The following is a 21,849-nucleotide window of genomic DNA, read 5'->3' on the forward strand; positions in this document are numbered from 1 at the left end:
TGATACCCAGGGATGGCTATAACGTGCACAGACACGATCGCGAGCGAGACAATGGTGGTGGCCTAGCGTTTATAGTCCACCACACAGTGCAGTATCGTCTCATCGGTGAAGGTATCAACCGCAGGGACAGCACCTTAGAATATCAAGGTATAGCTGTCCGGAAGGCGATTCCGAGCTCGAAATATTTAACGTCTATATACCCCCTGTCATCTGCTGCCCGGCAGGATATCACCCTGATATAGGTGCGCTCATCAGAGGTGAAAACCGATTGGTTGTAGGTGACTTCAATGCGCATGCGTTGTAATTTCGATGCTAACATGACAGTTATAGTAATATTCGTAGTATAGTAATCTTCCACCAAATATATCACCTCAAACCGTTCATTTTCAATATGAATTTCTTAACAATTTATATATAGACACAAGATAAATGTACACATAAAAACTCAATTGAAATCACTACATATTATAAAACAAACTCGCTTTTTCTGTCCCTATGTCCCCTTGAATGCTTAAATCTTTAAAACTACGCAACGGATTTCGATGCGGTTTTTTTTAAAGATAGATTGATTGAAGAGGAAGGTTTATATCAATATAATGTGAAGAAATATATAAAGGTGGCGTGGCAATCGGTCAAAATGTGGCAAAAAAACATAAATTTTTTGTTTTCACGACCATAAATCATAAACGAATCAACCAAATAAAATGAAACTTTCTTGAAGTTTAACTTTGAAATATTTACTTTCGTCCTGCATCAAAAAAATAATTGATTTATTTGTTATTTAACCAAAATTGTTTAAACAAAAGCAGCTCTTTTTCCAAAAAAAGCTGTTTGTGTGTTTGTTCGCTGTCAACCGAATGAAGCAACAGGCGTTAAGCGATAATCTCACCACACCTCATTAATGTTGAATTACATCGTATGGTGACGTATGTATGTACGTATTTACGAATCGCTCGATTGTGATTCATCCCAACAACAGCGAATGCTTTTTAACACACTTTTATTACGACGGGTTGTATGTATGTAACGGAATCTTTGAGCTTAATTTTCACTGGCTTCTAAAAATCTGATCGACTTGAAATTTTGCACACCTATCAAGGACCGATGACAAGGCAATAATTTGATAAAAGTTTTCCATTATCCTTACTAGGATTGCCAGGATTAATATTTTCTTTTTTTTACTGTGGGCAAAAAGTAAGGTGAATTTGGTTGTAAAATGAAAAATCTTTATTTATTCTTGTAAATCAGTTTCTCAGGCTCCCTCCACGAAATAAGTTCTTCATCCCGATTACTTCTTTATCACGGCCGATAACTGCATAGCTTTAGACTCACAGTCGATAAGAAAGGAATTAAATATAACACGAATATATCGAATCATTTATTCACTGACTGCAATGATAACAATAATTTTCATTCATAATAAAAAAAAATAGTTTAAAGAAACTAAAAAACACGTTTTTTTGCTAATCGAACTAAAAAGTAGAAAATAAAAATTAGTTTAAAAAAACTAAAAAACACGCTTTTTTGCTAATCGAACGAAAAAGTAGAAAATAAATTTTAATGATAAAGAGACCTATAATGAAGTAATAGCAAATCGAACGATCAGTCATAGTCAACTACCTCAGAACAAAATTATAACAAAAATTAAGATACAAATAGAATAATTAACACACTTTTATTAGCCCGGGTTGTATGTATGTAACGGAATCTTTGAGCTTAATTTTCATTGGCTTCTAAAAATCTGATCGACTCGGAACACACAACATAGATGACTAGATGGGAAACTCTTTTTCTCGTGAGAGCGCTGAAAAATGTGCATTTTTTATAACATTTGCCAATATTCCCACACCGGTAGAAACATGAATTGGGTATTTTTTTAAACAAAAATTGGGAATTTTTAGTTTCCACACCACCATTGAGGTTAGTATTTAGTGTGCGGTTGTGTAATAGTATATTACTCGTAAACACCTACATATACTAAAAATAAAAAAAATATATTAGTTAAAAAAAAACTAAAAAACACGCTTTTTTTGCTAATCGAACTAAAAAGTAGAAAATAAAAAATAGTTTAAAAAAACTAAAAAACACGCTTTTATTGCTAATCGAACTAAAAAGTAGAAAATAAATTTTAATGACAAAGGGACCTATAATGAAGTAATAGCAAATCGAACGATCAGTCATAGTCAACTACCTCAGAACAGAATTATAACAAAAATTAAGATACAAATAGAGTAATTCAAATTAGAGTTAAAAGCGTGGGATGCATTTTGCTTCACTTTCATAACCCTCTGTACACAGGTAGTTGCCAAGAGAATGATTGTAATATTTACTATATCAAGCATCCCAATTCAAATTAGAGTTAAAAGCGTGGGATGCATTTTGCTTCACTTTCATAACCCTCTGTACACAGGTAGTTGCCAAGAGAATGATTGTAATATTTACTATATCAAGCATCCCACGCTTTTAACTCGAATTTGAATTACTCTATTTGTATCTTAATTTTTGTTATAATTCTGTTCTGAGGTAGTTGACTATGACTGATCGTTCGATTTGCTATTACTTCATTATAGGTCCCTTTGTCATTAAAATTTATTTTCTACTTTTTAGTTCGATTAGCAATAAAAGCGTGTTTTTTAGTTTTTTTAAACTATTTTTTATATCTGAGAATGTTACTGCATATTGTAAAAGGCCCGACATCCTTTGCTCACCTAAGCACTTTACAAGGTGTTGTTTACAATACTTATCAAGCAGCATGCAAAGCTATGGGGCCCTTGGAAGACGATTCTCACTAGGAAAATACATTATCAGAAGCAGCTGTTTGTAGTTCAGCTACATTATTAAGATATTTATTTGCCGTCATAGTAGTGTTTTGCCAAGTAACTGATTCTGTTAGTCTATGGAATAAATTTCAAGAAAAAATGGCCAGTGATATTCTGATTCGGCGACGGCAAGAGTTAAACTCTGTTGATGTACAAAATGACCAAAACATATTTGACGAAGAATTATTTGAATTAAACAAAATAGTGTAATTACTTTCGGGTAAAACGATCAAGGATTTTGAGCTGCCGATGCCAGCTTATACTACTAACTCTGATTTAACTAACAGTGCCGAATACACAAGAGAAACATCATACGATCAAACGAGACTGTTACAAAATATAGCTCAAGATGAGCCACGATTAAACATCGATCAGAAAAAAGTATTCACTGCATTACTATCAACAATTGATAACAATGAAGGGAAATTATTTTTCCTTGATGCCCCAGGAGGCACAGGAAAAACATTTTTAATCAATCTGCTTTTAAAAAAAGTGAGATCTACCGGAAAAATTGCGTTAGCTGTTGCGTCATCCGGCATTGCCGCTACTCTTTTGGAAGGAGACCGAACCGCATACTCTACATTCAAGCTACCGCTGAAAATCGCCACCGATGATGATAACAGCATCTGTAGTGATTCTAAACAGAGCAATACAGGAGAATTGATGCGTGACTGCTCATTAATAGTCTGGGACGAAGCTACCATGTCAAACAAGACGTCTGTGGAAGCACTGGATAGGACAATGCGCGATTTGCGCAATAAAAATTCACCTATGGGTGGATGTACAATTCTGTTCTCAGGAGATTTCCGTCAAATCCTACCAGTTGTGACTCGGGGAACACGTGCTGACGAAATAAATGCTTCGCTAAAAAGATCCCACCTTTGGTCGCATGTCAATAAATTAGAGCTTACAACTAATATGAGGGTTTCGTCATATTCACGTGAGAACAAGCTTTTTCCAGAGAAGCTGCTAAAAGTTGGCAATGGAGAATTAACACAAAGTGAGGGAAGGATTAACCTAGAAAACCTTTGTGTTTTGATAGACAACATCCAAGAGTTAGTCAACAATGTCTATCCTGACATTGATAACATAAGTTATAAGACTATATCTTGGTTTAAAGAAAGAGCTATTCTGTCACCAACTAACGAACAAGTAGATAAAGTAAATAACTTGATTATTTCAAAGATTGATGCGCCGACGAAAATATACTACTCGGTCGATACTGTTCTCGATTTGGAAGAAGCTGTTCATTTTCCTACAGAATCCCTAAATTCTTTGAACCCGTCTGAACTCCGTCCTCAAAAAATGGAGCTGAAAATAGGTTGTCCTGTTATTTTATTAAGAAACCTAAATCCACATAAATGCAATGGCACGCGTTTGCTGGTAAAATCACTGAAAACTTTCATAATAGAGTGCACAATACTCACAGAATGTGGTACCGGAGAAGATGTATTGATTCCCCGAATCCCTCTGATACCATCGGATCTACCATTCCAATTTAGACGCTTACAATTTCCGGTAAAGGCATCTTTTGCAATGACCATTAATAAATCTAAGGGTCAAACCTTCAACGTTGCAGGCTTAGATTTGAGCGTTGACCGTTTTTCACATGGCCAACTGTATGTCGCTCTTTCAAGAGTAACCTCTAGAGAAAACGTGTTTGTATTGTCTAATGACAAGAAAGCTATGAACGTTGTATATAAAGACATTCTGTAATATATTAATTGTTGTAAAAATGAAATAAATACATATGTAGAAATGCAAAAAGTAAATATGTAAAAGTGTAGGGTATGAATTTAGATATTCCAAAGATAGCAGGAAATCTTCATGCTGTAAAGAAAGGGGAATTGTGTTACTCCAACTTTAACGCGTGCGGGCCACGGGCAGTAATGAATAAGCCAAAATTACTGGATCGATTTTAATCATTTTTTCAGTGAGTGACATAGGGTATATATTTTATACCCGCGCAAAGCCGGGCGGGTTGCTAGTATAATATAATAAGTAGTATACAAATTAAATATTAAAAACCAAGAACAAATAATTTAACTATCTTTGTTGTTATTTTGTATTAGCTTCAATGATGCTTGCCGCAAGATTTTCAATTCGCGCTCGAAATTGCCATTTCCATCATCATTATAGCTGATTTCGTGGTGCTGGTGCCGGTGTTGGCTGTTGGAATCATTTATCGCCGCCTCGGTTGTATACACATATTGCGCTCCTTTCAGTAAAAACAACTTGCCGTCGTGGTCATGATTATCTGAGCTGCTGCAACTGCTATGACTGTGTCCATCTGCATCTGCACCTATTTTCAAAGGAAGAACAAAAAAGTATAAAATTGTTATTTTTGGAAGACAGAGAGAGAAGACTTTAAATCCATTTATCTCGAAACTACTTCCTTCGGGATGGTGTTGTCAAAAAAAAAAACTATTCATTATCGTCTCAAATTTTAATATGTTCTTCACAACATCAATGGCTATCGCCTGTACTAGAATCATATTATCGTTCGTATTTTTTTTTATTAAAAAACTGAAAAAACCAGGTTTTCAGAGTGTCAAATTTAAAACTGCGCCATTTGGTAAACTTTTTTTTTATTCTAGTACAATCATACTTATTATTATTTTTGGGGATTTTTGTGTTTCAGATAAATAGAAGGGCCAAAATGGACAACACCGTCCAGGTCCAATTTTTCGGCAGGGTCAACCCATTTATTAATTATTAAAATTAAAAACAATTTTCTCCCATTTTTGTGTGTAAAAGAAGTTAAATAAAATGTCTAATTAAAATGTTTTTAATTGTTTCACTTTAAAAAACAATTCCTAAAAATACCCCAAATTTTCGAGCTATAGAGCACCGGGACCCCTTAACCACATAACATTTGTGAGACTAATTTATCATTACACATAGTACTTTGTATTGCTTTTCCTTTCAGAAACAAGGAGTTTCAATTAAAAAAAGAGGAGATATTAAGTTTGTAATTAATGAGCACTCTTAGTGGGAAAGTCCCTGATCTCTTTTCACTTTGGAGTTGCCAGGTCGATTCTGTTGTATACGATTCAACCAGCAAACCACTTTAGGGCTCCGTTGAAGTATCCTCTGCGTAGTTTCCGAACATCTGTTCACGAAACAAATGGGATATCTGGTTATCCGTTGTCGTTTGTCCCTCCTCGTAAAGGAGCACATATTCGGTGTTGGATTTGTTGTGGGAGAGAGACCTCGTCGTTAAGTACTGTCGTTCACTCCGGTGAAAGAGCGTCTCGCAATAATTCGCATCAAAACGCGATTTTTTAACATCTCGCTCAAGCCCCAACGGAAGAAAAGGACGATGTGACCAAAAATTCCTTCTATGAGCGCCTGGAACGTTCCTGTGAGCGCTGCCCCCGCCCCGACATAAAAATCCTGCTTGGCGACTTCAACACCAGGGTGGGCAAGAAGGGAATTTTTGGTCCCATAGTCGGAAAATTCAGTTTGCACAACGAAACATCCGGTCCCGGAAAGAGGCTGATCTACTTCGTCGGGGCTCGAAAAAAACATCAAGCGACGTAAGCAAGACACGCTTCTAATGTTTTAAATGCACGATCCGAGGGCACAACATCGACTCGGATCATTACCTTGTTGCAGCTAAACTACGCACACGCTTCTGTGCAGCAAAAAACGTATATCTGCACCTACGCAAAGAATGTTCGAAATCGACAAGCTGCAATCACATCACCCCTGCTTTCAGATAGTACTGCCCAACTATCATGTGGGATCGCTATCGGGAGCTCAGAATGCAGGGGAGACGTATTATCAGAAAGAAGAAACGAGAGGCCGAAATACGTTACTGCGGATAGCTCGAAATGCTGCCCAACAGGACTAAAGCCCGAGAATTCTACCAGAAAGTGCGGCGGCTTACAGAAGGTTTTAAGACCGGGCTGTTTTCCTGTAAAGTCAAAAACGGCAATCTGGTGACTGACATCCAGAACATACTTAAATTACGGAGGGAACACTTCTCGGACCTGTAAAATAGTGAGAGCTGCGCATATCACAGAGAATGTGAAGATCCCGATACCCCAATCGTTGACGATGGAACTGTCGTTCCGCTACCCGACCATGACGAGGTGAGAAAAGCGTTAGCGCGGCTAAAGAACAACAAAATACACGGACCCACATGAGCAAATTAAATATGGCGTCGAGGAGCTGGTAAGGTGCATACATCAGCTCCTATGCAAAATATGGTCGAATGAAAGCATGCCTGCCGATTGGAATTTAATTGTGTTCTGTCCAATCCATAAGACAAGGGATCTTGACAATTATCGCACTATTATATTGTACACTGTATACTGTAAAGTCTAGTTTTATGCGGATTATTTTTATGAAATTTGGAAGTTGTGCGGCTAGTACAATATTTTATACAAAAATTTCTTGGACAAACATACATAAATATAAGCTTGTCTAGGAAACCCGAGTATAGACGGTCTCTAAAAATCGTGGAACGCTGAAAGCTCGCACTATTTTGCGTTCGCTCATCTATTAATACATCGCCTTTACCGCAAATATCTATTGACAGTCTTTTCTGATGGTGAAGGTTATTTGGAACCACTTTACAAACTGTGCAAACATTAACAGATTGTGATAATGATTAAAAAATATAAAACTATATTACTTTTCAATGAAATTAAATTAATTATGTTTGTATATCAGTTTATTTTAAGCTATTATATGAATTCCTTTCAGGCATGCGAAGTATTTTTTTAAGCAGCCAATTTCTTTTAATTTCTGTTAATTTTTTTATGCTGTTTTAAGTTAATTTTTACTCGTTGTTTTGGTTTGATGCGCTTTTAGAGAATTACAGAGTACAACCTTACTTTTTCAAGGGAAGTAAAGTATTTTTTAATGCAAAGTTTCTATATGCGCATTTCTGTAGAACGTATCCACCGCATGAAGCGAGGCCATACAGTATATAAGTATGTAGTTAGCGCTTATACCCCATGTTGAGTGTGCCTCCTCCAATTTATGGTGTGCATCTTGATGTTTTTAAACAGATGTAAGGACCTTCAGTATTGAGCCGAGTCCAAACTGCATATGGTTGTTATAAGAAACGGGATTAGTTTTCTAAATACCGTGTATAAGATTTTAGCGAGGGTAATGTGTGAAAGGCGAGCCCATCATCAACCAACTGATTGGACCTTATAAGTGTAGGGCTAGAACCGGATTCAACAATTGCCAAGATATTCTTAATATGCAAAGTCTTGGAAAATACCCATGAAAGGAGAATCGACACATACTATCTCTTTGTCGTTTATAAAGCAGCCTTCGACAGTAGAAAAGGAGGTCTGAATTTTGTATCCCCGCTCAATACCAGTAGCGCCGTCAGAACACCACACGAGGTTTCAGACAGGGTGACTCGTTGTCGAGTGCCTTTCTTAACCTGGTACTGGAAAAATCGTGTGAACCGCAGAACTTAATCGCTCAGGGATATGGCATATGCGATATGACGATATTGACATCTTCTTCCTTAACAACCGCGTTGTTATTTCTGCCTTTTCTAAACTGTATAAAGAAGCGAAATGGATGGGTTTGGTGGAGAACGACAACAAAAAGAATTATCTCGTGTTATCAAACAAACAGTCGGCCCAATGGCGTATCGGTAACCACGCCACTATTGACAGTCATGATTTCGAGGTTGTAAGAAACTCAGTTCATCTAGGAACCAGCATTAACACCGACAACGTAGAATATTTCTTCCTAACAACTGCTACTTGCAATTGAGTAGTAAAATCATCTCCCGTCGAACAAAACTTATACTTTATAAAGCCCCCGTCCTACCGTATTGCGCAGAAGCTTGGACGATGACAATATCCGATGAAGCATCCCTTGGAGTGCTTGAGAGAAATATTCTGCGGAAGATTTTTGGGTCCAATACGTGAACATGAATAACTAACATCCAAAGATATGTTTATTTCAATTACAAAAATTGTACCGGGCTAGGTCATAGACAATAATTCAGTAACTTGTGCCCATCATTTTTGGGAGCTCTAATTGTGTTAATAAACGATACGAAGCAAGTGCTGTGTCGATTTGACTTCGCCCAAGCCCTGAGCAAGCGCACCGTAAACGTACCCACTATTATATTCTTTGTTTAGCATTTATAAAAATAAATTTTCAATATTATACGTTTGCTGTATGAAAGTGGACTAAACATTTTTATTATTTCAAATATCAATTTTATTTTTTTAATTTGTAAGATTACAATTTTTTTAATACACAAAAAGAAGAAACAACAGAAGTGTTGAACAATAGTAAATACCTTAATAAGCATAAAAATTGACAATTTATGTAGTAATAAACAACAAATTAGTACATATGTCACTCCTCCCACAACAGTGAATGACTACCATTCCCATGGCAGCCGGTTCTACGTTACCGGAATGACTTCTAGCTTCTACAATTCAACTGCAATGGACTCACGAGCAAGGTCGACGAGATAGTTAACTTCATAAGCCGACACAGTATCAAAATAGCTGCGGTCCAGGAAACCAAGCTGCACGCTAGGTCCTCTCTGATACCCAGGGATGGCTATAACGTGCACAGACACGATCGCGAGCGAGACAATGGTGGTGGCCTAGCGTTTATAGTCCACCACACAGTGCAGTATCGTCTCATCGGTGAAGGTATCAACCGCAGGGACAGCACCTTAGAATATCAAGGTATAGCTGTCCGGAAGGCGATTCCGAGCTCGAAATATTTAACGTCTGTATACCCCCTGTCATCTGCTGCCCGGCAGGATATCACCCTGATATAGGTGCGCTCATCAGAGGTGAAAACCGATTGGTTGTAGGTGACTTCAATGCGCATGCGTTGTAATTTCGAAGCTAACATGACAGTTATAGTAATATTCGTAGTATAGTAATCTTCCACCAAATATATCACCTCAAACCGTTCATTTTCAATATGAATTTCTTAACAATTTATATATAGACACAAGATAAATGTACACATAAAAACTCAATTGAAATCACTACATATAAAACAAACTCGCTTTTTCTGTCCCTATGCCCCCTTGAATGCTTAAATCTTTAAAACTACGCAACGGATTTTGATGCGGTTTTTTTTAAAGATAGATTGATTGAAGAGGAAGGTTTATATCAATATAATGTGAAGAAATATATAAAGGGGGCATGGCAATCGGTCAAAATGTGACAAAAAAACATAAATTTTTTGTTTTCACGGCCATAAATCATAAACGAATCAACCAAATAAAATGAAACTTTCTTGAAGTTTAACTTTGAAATATTTACTTTCGTCCTGCATCAAAAAAATAATTGATTTATTTGTTATTTAACCAAAATTGTTTAAACAAAAGCAGCTCTTTTTCCAAAAAAAGCTGTTTGTGTGTTTGTTCGCTGTCAACCGAATGAAGCAACAGGCGTTAAGCGATAATCTCACCACACCTCATTAATGTTGAATTACATCGTATGGTGACGTATGTATGTACGTATTTACGAATCGCTCGATTGTGATTCATCCCAACAACAGCGAATGCTTTTTAACACACTTTTATTAGGACGGGTTGTATGTATGTATGTATGTAACGGAATCTTTGAGCTTAATTTTCACTGGCTTCTAAAAATCTGATCGACTTGAAATTTTGCACACCTATCAAGGACCGATGACAATGCAATAATTTGATAAAAGTTTTCCATAATCCTTACTAGGATTGCCAGGATTAATATTTTCTTTCTTTTACTGTGGGCAAAAAGTAAGGTGAATTTGGTTGTAAAATGAAAAATCTTTATTTATTCTTGTAAATCAGTTTCTCAGGCTCCCTCCACGAAATAAGTTCTTCATCCCGATTACTTCTTTATCACGGCCGATAACTGCATAGCTTTAGACTCACAGTCGATAAGAAAAGAATTAAATATAACACGAATATATCGAATCATTTATTCACTGACTGCAATGATAACAATAATTTTCATTCATAATAAAAAAAAATAGTTTAAAGAAACTAAAAAACACGTTTTTTTGCTAATCGAACTAAAAAGTAGAAAATAAAAAATAGTTTAAAAAAACTAAAAAACACGCTTTTTTGCTAATCGAACGAAAAAGTAGAAAATAAATTTTAATGATAAAGAGACCTATAATGAAGTAATAGCAAATCGAACGATCAGTCATAGTCAACTACCTCAGAACAAAATTATAACAAAAATTAAGATACAAATAGAATAATTAACACACTTTTATTAGCCCGGGTTGTATGTATGTAACGGAATCTTTGAGCTTAATTTTCACTGGCTTCTAAAAATCTGATCGACTCGGAACACACAACATAGATGACTAGATGGGAAACTCTTTTTCTCGTGAGAGCGCTGAAAAATGTGCATTTTTTATAACATTTGCCAATATTCCCACACCGGTAGAAACATGAATTGGGTATTTTTTTAAACAAAAATTGGGAATTTTTAGTTTCCACACCACCATTGAGGTTAGTATTTAGTGTGCGGTTGTGTAATAGTATATTACTCGTAAACACCTACATATACTAAAAATAAAAAAATAGTTAAAAAAAAACTAAAAAACACGCTTTTTTGCTAATCGAACTAAAAAGTAGAAAATAAAAAATAGTTTAAAAAAACTAAAAAACACGCTTTTATTGCTAATCGAACTAAAAAGTAGAAAATAAGTTTTAATGACAAAGGGACCTATAATGAAGTAATAGCAAATCGAACGATCAGTCATAGTCAACTACCTCAGAACAGAATTATAACAAAAATTAAGATACAAATAGAGTAATTCAAATTAGAGTTAAAAGCGTGGGATGCATTTTGCTTCACTTTCATAACCCTCTGTACACAGGTAGTTGCCAAGAGAATGATTGTAATATTTACTATATCAAGCATCCCAATTCAAATTAGAGTTAAAAGCGTGGGATGCATTTTGCTTCACTTTCATAACCCTCTGTACACAGGTAGTTGCCAAGAGAATGATTGTAATATTTACTATATCAAGCATCCCACGCTTTTAACTCGAATTTGAATTACTCTATTTGTATCTTAATTTTTGTTATAATTCTGTTCTGAGGTAGTTGACTATGACTGATCGTTCGATTTGCTATTACTTCATTATAGGTCCCTTTGTCATTAAAATTTATTTTCTACTTTTTAGTTCGATTAGCAATAAAAGCGTGTTTTTTAGTTTTTTTAAACTATTTTTTATATCTGAGAATGTTACTGCATATTGTAAAAGGCCCGACATCCTTTGCTCACCTAAGCACTTTACAAGGTGTTGTTTACAATACTTATCAAGCAGCATGCAAAGCTATGGGGCCCTTGGAAGACGATTCTCACTAGGAAAATACATTATCAGAAGCAGCTGTTTGTAGTTCAGCTACATTATTAAGATATTTATTTGCCGTCATAGTAGTGTTTTGTCAAGTAACTGATTCTGTTAGTCTATGGAATAAATTTCAAGAAAAAATGGCCAGTGATATTCTGATTCGGCGACGGCAAGAGTTAAACTCTGTTGATGTACAAAATGACCAAAACATATTTGACGAAGAATTATTTGAATTAAACAAAATAGTGCAATTACTTTCGGGTACAACGGTCAAGGATTTTGGGCTGCCGATGCCAGCTTATACTACTAACTCTGATTTAACTAACAGTGCCGAATACACAAGAGAAACATCATACGATCAAACGAGACTGTTACAAAATATAGCTCAAGATGAGCCACGATTAAACATCGATCAGAAAAAAGTATTCACTGCATTACTATCAACAATTGATAACAATGAAGGGAAATTATTTTTCCTTGATGCCCCAGGAGGCACAGGAAAAACATTTTTAATCAATCTGCTTTTAAAAAAAGTGAGATCTACCGGAAAAATTGCGTTAGCTGTTGCGTCATCCGGCATTGCCGCTACTCTTTTGGAAGGAGACCGAACCGCATACTCTACATTCAAGCTACCGCTGAAAATCGCCACCGATGATGATAACAGCATCTGTAGTGATTCTAAACAGAGCAATACAGGAGAATTGATGCGTGACTGCTCATTAATAGTCTGGGACGAAGCTACCATGTCAAACAAGACGTCTGTGGAAGCACTGGATAGGACAATGCGCGATTTGCGCAATAAAAATTCACCTATGGGTGGATGTACAATTCTGTTCTCAGGAGATTTCCGTCAAATCCTACCAGTTGTGACTCGGGGAACACGTGCTGACGAAATAAATGCTTCGCTAAAAAGATCCCACCTTTGGTCGCATGTCAATAAATTAGAGCTTACAACTAATATGAGGGTTTCGTCATATTCACGTGAGAACAAGCTTTTTCCAGAGAAGCTGCTAAAAGTTGGCAATGGAGAATTAACACAAAGTGAGGGAAGGATTAACCTAGAAAACCTTTGTGTTTTGATAGACAACATCCAAGAGTTAGTCAACAATGTCTATCCTGACATTGATAACATAAGTTATAAGACTATATCTTGGTTTAAAGAAAGAGCTATTCTGTCACCAACTAACGAACAAGTAGATAAAGTAAATAACTTGATTATTTCAAAGATTGATGCGCCGACGAAAATATACTACTCGGTCGATACTGTTCTCGATTTGGAAGAAGCTGTTCATTTTCCTACAGAATCCCTAAATTCTTTGAACCCGTCTGAACTCCGTCCTCAAAAAATGGAGCTGAAAATAGGTTGTCCTGTTATTTTATTAAGAAACCTAAATCCACATAAATGCAATGGCACGCGTTTGCTGGTAAAATCACTGAAAACTTTCGTAATAGAGTGCACAATACTCACAGAATGTGGTACCGGAGAAGATGTATTGATTCCCCGAATCCCTCTGATACCATCGGATCTACCATTCCAATTTAGACGCTTACAATTTCCGGTAAAGGCATCTTTTGCAATGACCATTAATAAATCTAAGGGTCAAACCTTCAACGTTGCAGGCTTAGATTTGAGCGTTGACCGTTTTTCACATGGCCAACTGTATGTCGCGCTTTCAAGAGTAACCTCTAGAGAAAACATGTTTGTATTGTCTAATGACAAGAAAGCTATGAACGTTGTATATAAAGACATTCTGTAATATATTAATTGTTGTAAAAATGAAATAAATACATATGTAGAAATGCAAAAAGTAAATATGTAAAAGTGTAGGGTATGAATTTAGATATTCCAAAGATAGCAGGAAATCTTCATGCTGTAAAGAAAGGGGAATTGTGTTACTCCAACTTTAACGCGTGCGGGCCACGGGCAGTAATGAATAAACCAAAATTACTGGATCGATTTTAATCATTTTTTCAGTGAGTGACATAGGGTATATATTTTATACCCGCGCAAAGCCGGGCGGGTTGCTAGTATAATATAATAAGTAGTATACAAATTAAATATTAAAAACCAAGAACAAATAATTTAATTATCTTTGTTGTTATTTTGTATTAGCTTCAATGATGCTTGCCGCAAGATTTTCAATTCGCGCTCGAAATTGCCATTTCCATCATCATTATAGCTGATTTCGTGGTGCTGGTGCCGGTGTTGGCTGAATCATTTATCGCCGCCTCGGTTGTATACACATATTGCGCTCCTTTCAGTAAAAACAACTTGCCGTCGTGGTCATGATTATCTAAGCTGCTGCAACTGCTATGACTGTGTCCATCTGCATCTGCACCTATTTTCAAAGGAAGAAACAAAAAAGTATAAAATTGTTATTTTTGGAAGACAGAGAGAGAAGACTTTAAATCCATTTATCTCGAAACTACTTCCTTCGGGATGGTGTTGTCAAAAAAAAAAACTATTCATTATCGTCTCAAATTTTAATATGTTCTTCACAACATCAATGGCTATCGCCTGTACTAGAATCATATTATCGTTCGTATTTTTTTTATTAAAAAACTGAAAAAACCAGGTTTTCAGAGTGTCAAATTTAAAACTGCGCCATTTGGTAAACTTTTCTAGTACAATCATACTTATTAATATTTTTGGGGATTTTTGTGTTTCAGATAAATAGAAGGGCCAAAATGGACAACACCGTCCAGGTCCAATTTTTCGGCAGGGTCAACCCATTTATTAATTATTAAAATTAAAAACAATTTTCTCCCATTTTTGTGTGTAAAAGAAGTTAAATAAAATGTCTAAAAAATTTAAATATCGTTTTTAATTGTTTCACTTTAAAAAACAATTCCTAAAAATACCCCAAATTTTCGAGCTATAGAGCACCGGGACCCCTTAACCACATAACATTTGTGAGACTAATTTATCATTACACATAGTACTTTGTATTGCTTTTCCTTTCAGAAACAAGGAGTTTCAATTAAAAAAAGAGGAGATATTAAGTTTGTAATTAATGAGCACTCTTAGTGGGAAAGTCCCTGATCTCTTTTCACTTTGGAGTTGCCAGGTCGATTCTGTTGTATACGATTCAACCAGCAAACCACTTTAGGGCTCCGTTGAAGTATCCTCTGCGTAGTTTCCGAACATCTGTTCACGAAACAAATGGGATATCTGGTTATCCGTTGTCGTTTGTCCCTCCTCGTAAAGGAGCACATATTCGGTGTTGGATTTGTTGTGGGAGAGAGACCTCGTCGTTAAGTACTGTCGTTCACTCCGGTGAAAGAGCGTCTCGCAATAATTCGCATCAAAACGCGATTTTTTAACATCTCGCTCAAGCCCCAACGGAAGAAAAGGACGATGTGACCAAAAATTCCTTCTATGAGCGCCTGGAACGTTCCTGTGAGCGCTGCCCCCGCCCCGACATAAAAATCCTGCTTGGCGACTTCAACACCAGGGTGGGCAAGAAGGGAATTTTTGGTCCCATAGTCGGAAAATTCAGTTTGCACAACGAAACATCCGGTCCCGGAAAGAGGCTGATCTACTTCGTCGGGGCTCGAAAAAAACATCAAGCGACGTAAGCAAGACACGCTTCTAATGTTTTAAATGCACGATCCGAGGGCACAACATCGATTCGGATCATTACCTTGTTGCAGCTAAACTACGCACACGCTTCTGTGCAGCAAAAAACGTACATCTGCACCTACGCAAAGAATGTTCGAAATCGACAAGCTGCAATCACATCACCCCTGCTTTCAGATAGTACTGCCCAACTATCATGTGGGATCGCTATCGGGAGCTCAGAATGAAGGGGAGACGTATTATCAGAAAGAAGAAACGAGAGGCCGAAATACGTTACTGCGGATAGCTCGAAATGCTGCCCAACAGGACTAAAGCCCGAGAATTCTACCAGAAAGTGCGGCGGCTTACAGAAGGTTTTAAGACCGGGCTGTTTTCCTGTAAAGTCAAAAACGGCAATCTGGTGACTGACATCCAGAACATACTTAAATTACGGAGGGAACACTTCTCGGACCTGTAAAATAGTGAGAGCTGCGCATATCACAGAGAATGTGAAGATCCCGATACCCCAATCGTTGACGATGGAACTGTCGTTCCGCTACCCGACCATGACGAGGTGAGAAAAGCGATAGCGCGGCTAAAGAACAACAAAATACACGGACCCACATGAGCAAATTAAATATGGCGTCGAGGAGCTGGTAAGGTGCATACATCAGCTCCTATGCAAAATATGGTCGAATGAAAGCATTCCTGCCGATTGGAATTTAATTGTGTTCTGTCCAATCCATAAGACAAGGGATCTTGACAATTATCGCACTATTATATTGTACACTGTATACTGTAAAGTCTAGTTTTATGCGGATTATTTTTATGAAATTTGGAAGTTGTGTGGCTAGTACAATATTTTATACAAAAATTTCTTGGACAAACATACATAAATATGAGCTTGTCTAGGAAACCCGAGTATAGACGGTCTCTAAAAATCGTGGAACGCTGAAAGCTCGCACTATTTTGCGTTCGCTCATCTATTAATACATCGCCTTTACCGCAAATATCTATTGACAGTCTTTTCTGATGGTGAAGGTTATTTGGAACCACTTTACAAACTGTGCAAACATTAACAGATTGTGATAATGATTAAAAAATATAAAACTATATTACTTTTCAATGAAATTAAATTAATTATGTTTGTATATCAGTTTATTTTAAGCTATTATATGAATTCCTTTCAGGCATGCGAAGTATTTTTTTAAGCAGCCAATTTCTTTTAATTTCTGTTAATTTTTTTATGCTGTTTTAAGTTAATTTTTACTCGTTGTTTTGGTTTGATGCGCTTTTAGAGAATTACAGAATACAACCTTACTTTTTCAAGGGAAGTAAAGTATTTTTTAATACAAAGTTTCTATATGCGCATTTCTGTAGAACGTATCCACCGCATGAAGCGAGGCCATACAGTATATAAGTATGTAGTTAGCGCTTACACCCCATGTTGAGTGTGCCTCCTCCAATTTATGGTGTGCATCTTGATGTTTTTAAACAGATGTAAGGACCTTCAGTATTGAGCCGAGTCCAAACTGCATATGGTTGTTATAAGAAACGGGATTAGTTTTCTAAATACTGTGTATAAGATTTTAGCGAGGGTAATGTGTGAAAGGCGAGCCCATCATCAACCAACTGATTGGACCTTATAAGTGTAGGGCTAGAACCAGATTCAACAATTGCCAAGATATTCTTAATATGCAAAGTCGTGGAAAATACCCATGAAAGGAGAATCGACACATACTATCTCTTTGTCGGTTATAAAGCAGCCTTCGACAGTAGAAAAGGAGGTCTGAATTTTGTATCCCCGCTCAATACCAGTAGCGCCGTCAGAACACCAAACGAGGTTTCAGGCAGGGTGACTCGTTGTCGAGTGCCTTTCTTAACCTGGTACTGGAAAAATCGTGTGAACCGCAGAACTTAATCGCTCAAGAATATGGCATATGCGATATGACGATATTGACATCTTTTATAAAGAAGCGAAATGGATGGGTTTGGTGGAGAACGACAACAAAAAGAATTATCTCGTGTTATCAAACAAACAGTCGGCCCAATGGCGTATCGGTAACCACGCCACTATTGACAGTCATGATTTCGAGGTTGTAAGAAACTCAGTTCATCTAGGAACCAGCATTAACACCGACAACGTAGAATATTTCTTCCTAACAACTGCTACTTGCAATTGAGTAGTAAAATCATCTCCCGTCGAACAAAACTTATACTTTATAAAGCCCCCGTCCTACCGTATTGCGCAGAAGCTTGGACGATGACAATATCCGATGAAGCATCCCTTGGAGTGCTTGAGAGAAATATTCTGCGGAAGATTTTTGGGTCCAATACGTGAACATGAATAACTAACATCCAAAGATATGTTTATTTCAATTACAAAAATTGTACCGGGCTAGGTCATAGACAATAATTCAGTAACTTGTGCCCATCATTTTTGGGAGCTCTAATTGTGTTAATAAACGATACGAAGCAAGTGCTGTGTCGATTTGACTTCGCCCAAGCCCTGAGCAAGCGCACCGTAAACGTACCCACTATTATATTCTTTGTTTAGCATTTATAAAAATAAATTTTCAATATTATACGTTTGCTGTATGAAAGTGGACTAAACATTTTTATTATTTCAAATATCAATTTTATTTTTTTAATTTGTAAGATTACAATTTTTTTAATACACAAAAAGAAGAAACAACAGAAGTGTTGAACAATAGTAAATACCTTAATAAGCATAAAAATTGACAATTTATGTAGTAATAAACAACAAATTAGTACATATGTCACTCCTCCCACAACAGTGAATGACTACCATTCCCATGGCAGCCGGTTCTACGTTACCGGAATGACTTCTAGCTTCTACAATTCAACTGCAATGGACTCACGAGCAAGGTCGACGAGATAGTTGACTTCATAAGCCGACACAGTATCAAAATAGCTGCGGTCCAGGAAACCAAGCTGCACGCTAGGTCCTCTCTGATACCCAGGGATGGCTATAACGTGCACAGACACGATCGCGAGCGAGAGAATGGTGGTGGCCTAGCGTTTATAGTCCACCACACAGTGCAGTATCGTCTCATCGGTGAAGGTATCAACCGCAGGGACAGCACCTTAGAATATCAAGGTATAGCTGTCCGGAAGGCGATTCCGAGCTCGAAATATTTAACGTCTATATACCCCCTGTCATCTGCTGCCCGGCAGGATATCACCCTGATATAGGTGCGCTCATCAGAGGTGAAAACCGATTGGTTGTAGGTGACTTCAATGCGCATCACGATCTTTGGCATTCAAGCCTGCCAAATGATCGTGGGGGACAGCAATTGGCAGAGCAGATAGACAACTCGGCATTCAGCACTGTGAACGACGACGCCCCCACCAGGGTAGTGGGCAATTGCAGTAGCTCGCCTGACCTAACAATAGCTAGCGCGGGTGGCGACCCATGCTATCGCTTGCATCTGACCACTTGCCCATTATCGTCTCGATTGAGAGACCTGCCGACTTTGTTTCCGCGAACCACCGGTCCTATTTTAACTTTAAAAAAGCTAATTGGGCCGGCTTCACGGAATTCACCGAGGACACCTTCGCCGCTCTTCCCATCCCCACTGATGTGCGCGTAGGCGAACGCGCATTCCGCAAGGTGCTCACAGCTGCTGCGGCTAGTTTCATTCCAGCTGGAAGTTTTAAGGAATTTCGTCCCCATTTCCCAGCCGAAGCAGCCAGCTTATCAAACGAGCGTGACCACCTACGCCAGGCCGATCTTGGTGATCCCCGCATAAGGGATCTCAATTTGGAGATCCGGCAACTGGTAAATCAACACAAGAGGTCTAAATGGGTTGAGAACCTGAAGACTTGTAACCTCACCTCTGTCCCTGACAAGTGGAAAGCAGGGAGAGTGGTCCCACTACTGAAACCTGGGAAACCCGCCAACCAAGGTGAGTCTTATCGGCCGATAACTCTCCTTTCCCCAGTAGTGAAGACACTGGAAGCCCTCCTACTCCCACTCTTCACGAAACACCTGGCCCCAGCCCCACATCAGCACAGCCTCCGACGAGTGCATAGCACCACCACTGCACTCACCGCCATAAACGCCCAGATAAACCGCGGGCTTAACCAAAACCGCCCCTGTGAGAGGACTGTCCTAGTAGAGTTGGACCTGAAGAAGGCTTTCGACACAGTCAGCCATTCCACGTTACTAGATGATATTTATCAGTCGACACTCCCGCCAGGGCTGAAGAGCTGGTCCGCAAACTACCTGAGCGGTCGGCACCCGTCAGTGATTTTTCGAGATCAAACATCAAAGCAGAACAACTACCTCACCGACCTTTCTCGCTTTTTCACTGCGAGGAATCTCCAACTTTCCCCCACCAAGTCCACGGCGAACCCTCTTTACCACCTGAACAAATGAGGTCAAGCTGTCCCTTAAGGTAAAAGTCGACGACACACCAATTCCGACGGTAAACAACCCCAAAATTTCGGGTGTTACCTTTGACAGCTTGCTCTCTTTCTCTGCGCACACAATCGCAATTGCCACAAAAGTCCAAAATTGCAACAAGGTCCTCATATCGCTTGCCGGCAGCACTTGGGGCAAAGACAAGGAACTGTTGCTTTCGACATTTGAGGCAATTGGTCGGCCGGTACTGAACTATTCTGCGCTTGTCTGGTCGCCTGAAACTAGTGACATGCAGTGGATAAAGCTGCAGACATGTCAAGATACTGCCATTCGGACAGCGACCGGTTGCCTCCTGATGCCCCCCCTTCAACACCTGCATAACGAGGCACAAATGCTCCCAGTAATGGAGCATAACAAACTGCTCAGTAAGCGACACTAACCAGCTCTTCACATGCCCCCTAAAACCGACTCATCTAACACCCCTCTCCCTCTGGACCCAACCTGTCGAAACAGCATTTTTCCTGGGCCTACCCCTAGATGAGCTAGACGAAGACGACCAGTGATATGTCCTACACTGACGGGGCTACCATTACTGTTAAAATAACAACAACCACCATTCGGAAGAGCGTGGGGCCGAATCTCCGTTCATGAAACACAGCAAAAATGATAGAAATTTTTTTTTCTAATAGCGGTCGCGACTCGGCAGGCAATGAAAAACCTCCGAGTGTGTTTCTGCCATGAAAAAGCTCCCTCCTCATAAAAATATCTGCCGTTCGGAGTCGGCTTGAAACTGTAGGTCCCTCCACTTGTGGAACAACATCAAGACGCACGCCACAAATAGGAGGAGGAGCTCGGCCAAACACCCAAAAATGGTGTACGCGACAATTATATATATATATAAGAAGAAATTAATTAAAAAACAACTGTACAACTATCAACTCTGAAAGTTAATGTCATACACAAAGTCATGGACTTATTCCAAGTGTTAATGGAATAATAAATGACTCGTTATTTTCTAAAGAACTCTATTATTTATTTTATACATCTGCCATTGACATTAAGTATGCTATTTAAAAATTAAGCTATTAATGGCCAGTGCCAGAATGAATAAATTTAAAATAAACGAAAGTAGTTTAAATAATACTCAATACAATAATCAGTTTTCATAATTACAACTTAAAAATAATATATTAACAGTTTAACTTTTTCTACATATGATATTTATTATTTTATAGCATTCTTTAGTTCGCTAGAAGTTCTAGCTCTAGAAGTTTGTTGATTTCTGCATTATTGTGTTTGTGTATTTTATCTAAGTGTCTTGTTGGTATCTTTTTGATATCTTCGTCTACTGTTGCTATATTAAAAGTCCCATGAATGTCATCAATTCTCATGTATCTGCCCTTTATTTGTTTGCTAATTGTAGCAGTTCCACTCAGCAGCTTACTGTAGCGCAGGATTGGTGTTGATTTTATTTTCCTGTTGCTGGAAGTCTATGTTGTAGGTGAGTTTCATGCTCTTTTAGTTATTGGTCGCTCTTTTATTGCTGATTTCTTAGAGGCAGGCAGATGAGTCGCTAGCAGTAATTCTGCTGATGCAGTTGTTGTTGTTGTAGCATTTGAGGAGCAGGCTTAACAAGTTGTGGTTTCCTTCCGATTCGCTTTGTGCTTAATTCGCGTGCGGCGTTACGTTTGAGTTTTCGGTTAGAAGCAGCACTTCTTCTAGAGTACGCATTATTTTCTCACTTCTGGATCTTGTTCTCTCCCAAATGG

The 21,849-nt window shown here is 38.1% G+C and overlaps 1 protein-coding gene across 8 annotated transcripts in view; it reads right to left on the reverse strand.

The window, feature by feature from the left end:
- Positions 1 to 4,567: 4,567 nt before the first annotated feature.
- The window catches only part of LOC128869661 (uncharacterized), a 67,824-nt gene continuing 50,542 nt past the window's right edge, over positions 4,568 to 21,849 (reverse strand). For 3 of the 8 annotated variants that reach the window (XM_054112236.1, XM_054112237.1, XM_054112235.1), the window contains one exon: positions 4,572 to 5,121. In XM_054112236.1, the coding sequence (XP_053968211.1) occupies positions 4,862 to 5,121 (260 nt within the window). In that variant the 3' untranslated portion in view covers positions 4,572 to 4,861. Of the gene's footprint in view, positions 5,122 to 13,920; positions 14,474 to 21,849 lie in introns of those variants that run through there. The other 5 variants (XR_008455359.1, XR_008455358.1, XM_054112239.1 and 2 more) reach the window with 4 other exon arrangements.

This window comes from Anastrepha ludens, chromosome X (genome assembly GCF_028408465.1).
Source record: "Anastrepha ludens isolate Willacy chromosome X, idAnaLude1.1, whole genome shotgun sequence".
Taxonomy (NCBI): Eukaryota; Metazoa; Arthropoda; class Insecta; order Diptera; family Tephritidae; genus Anastrepha; species Anastrepha ludens.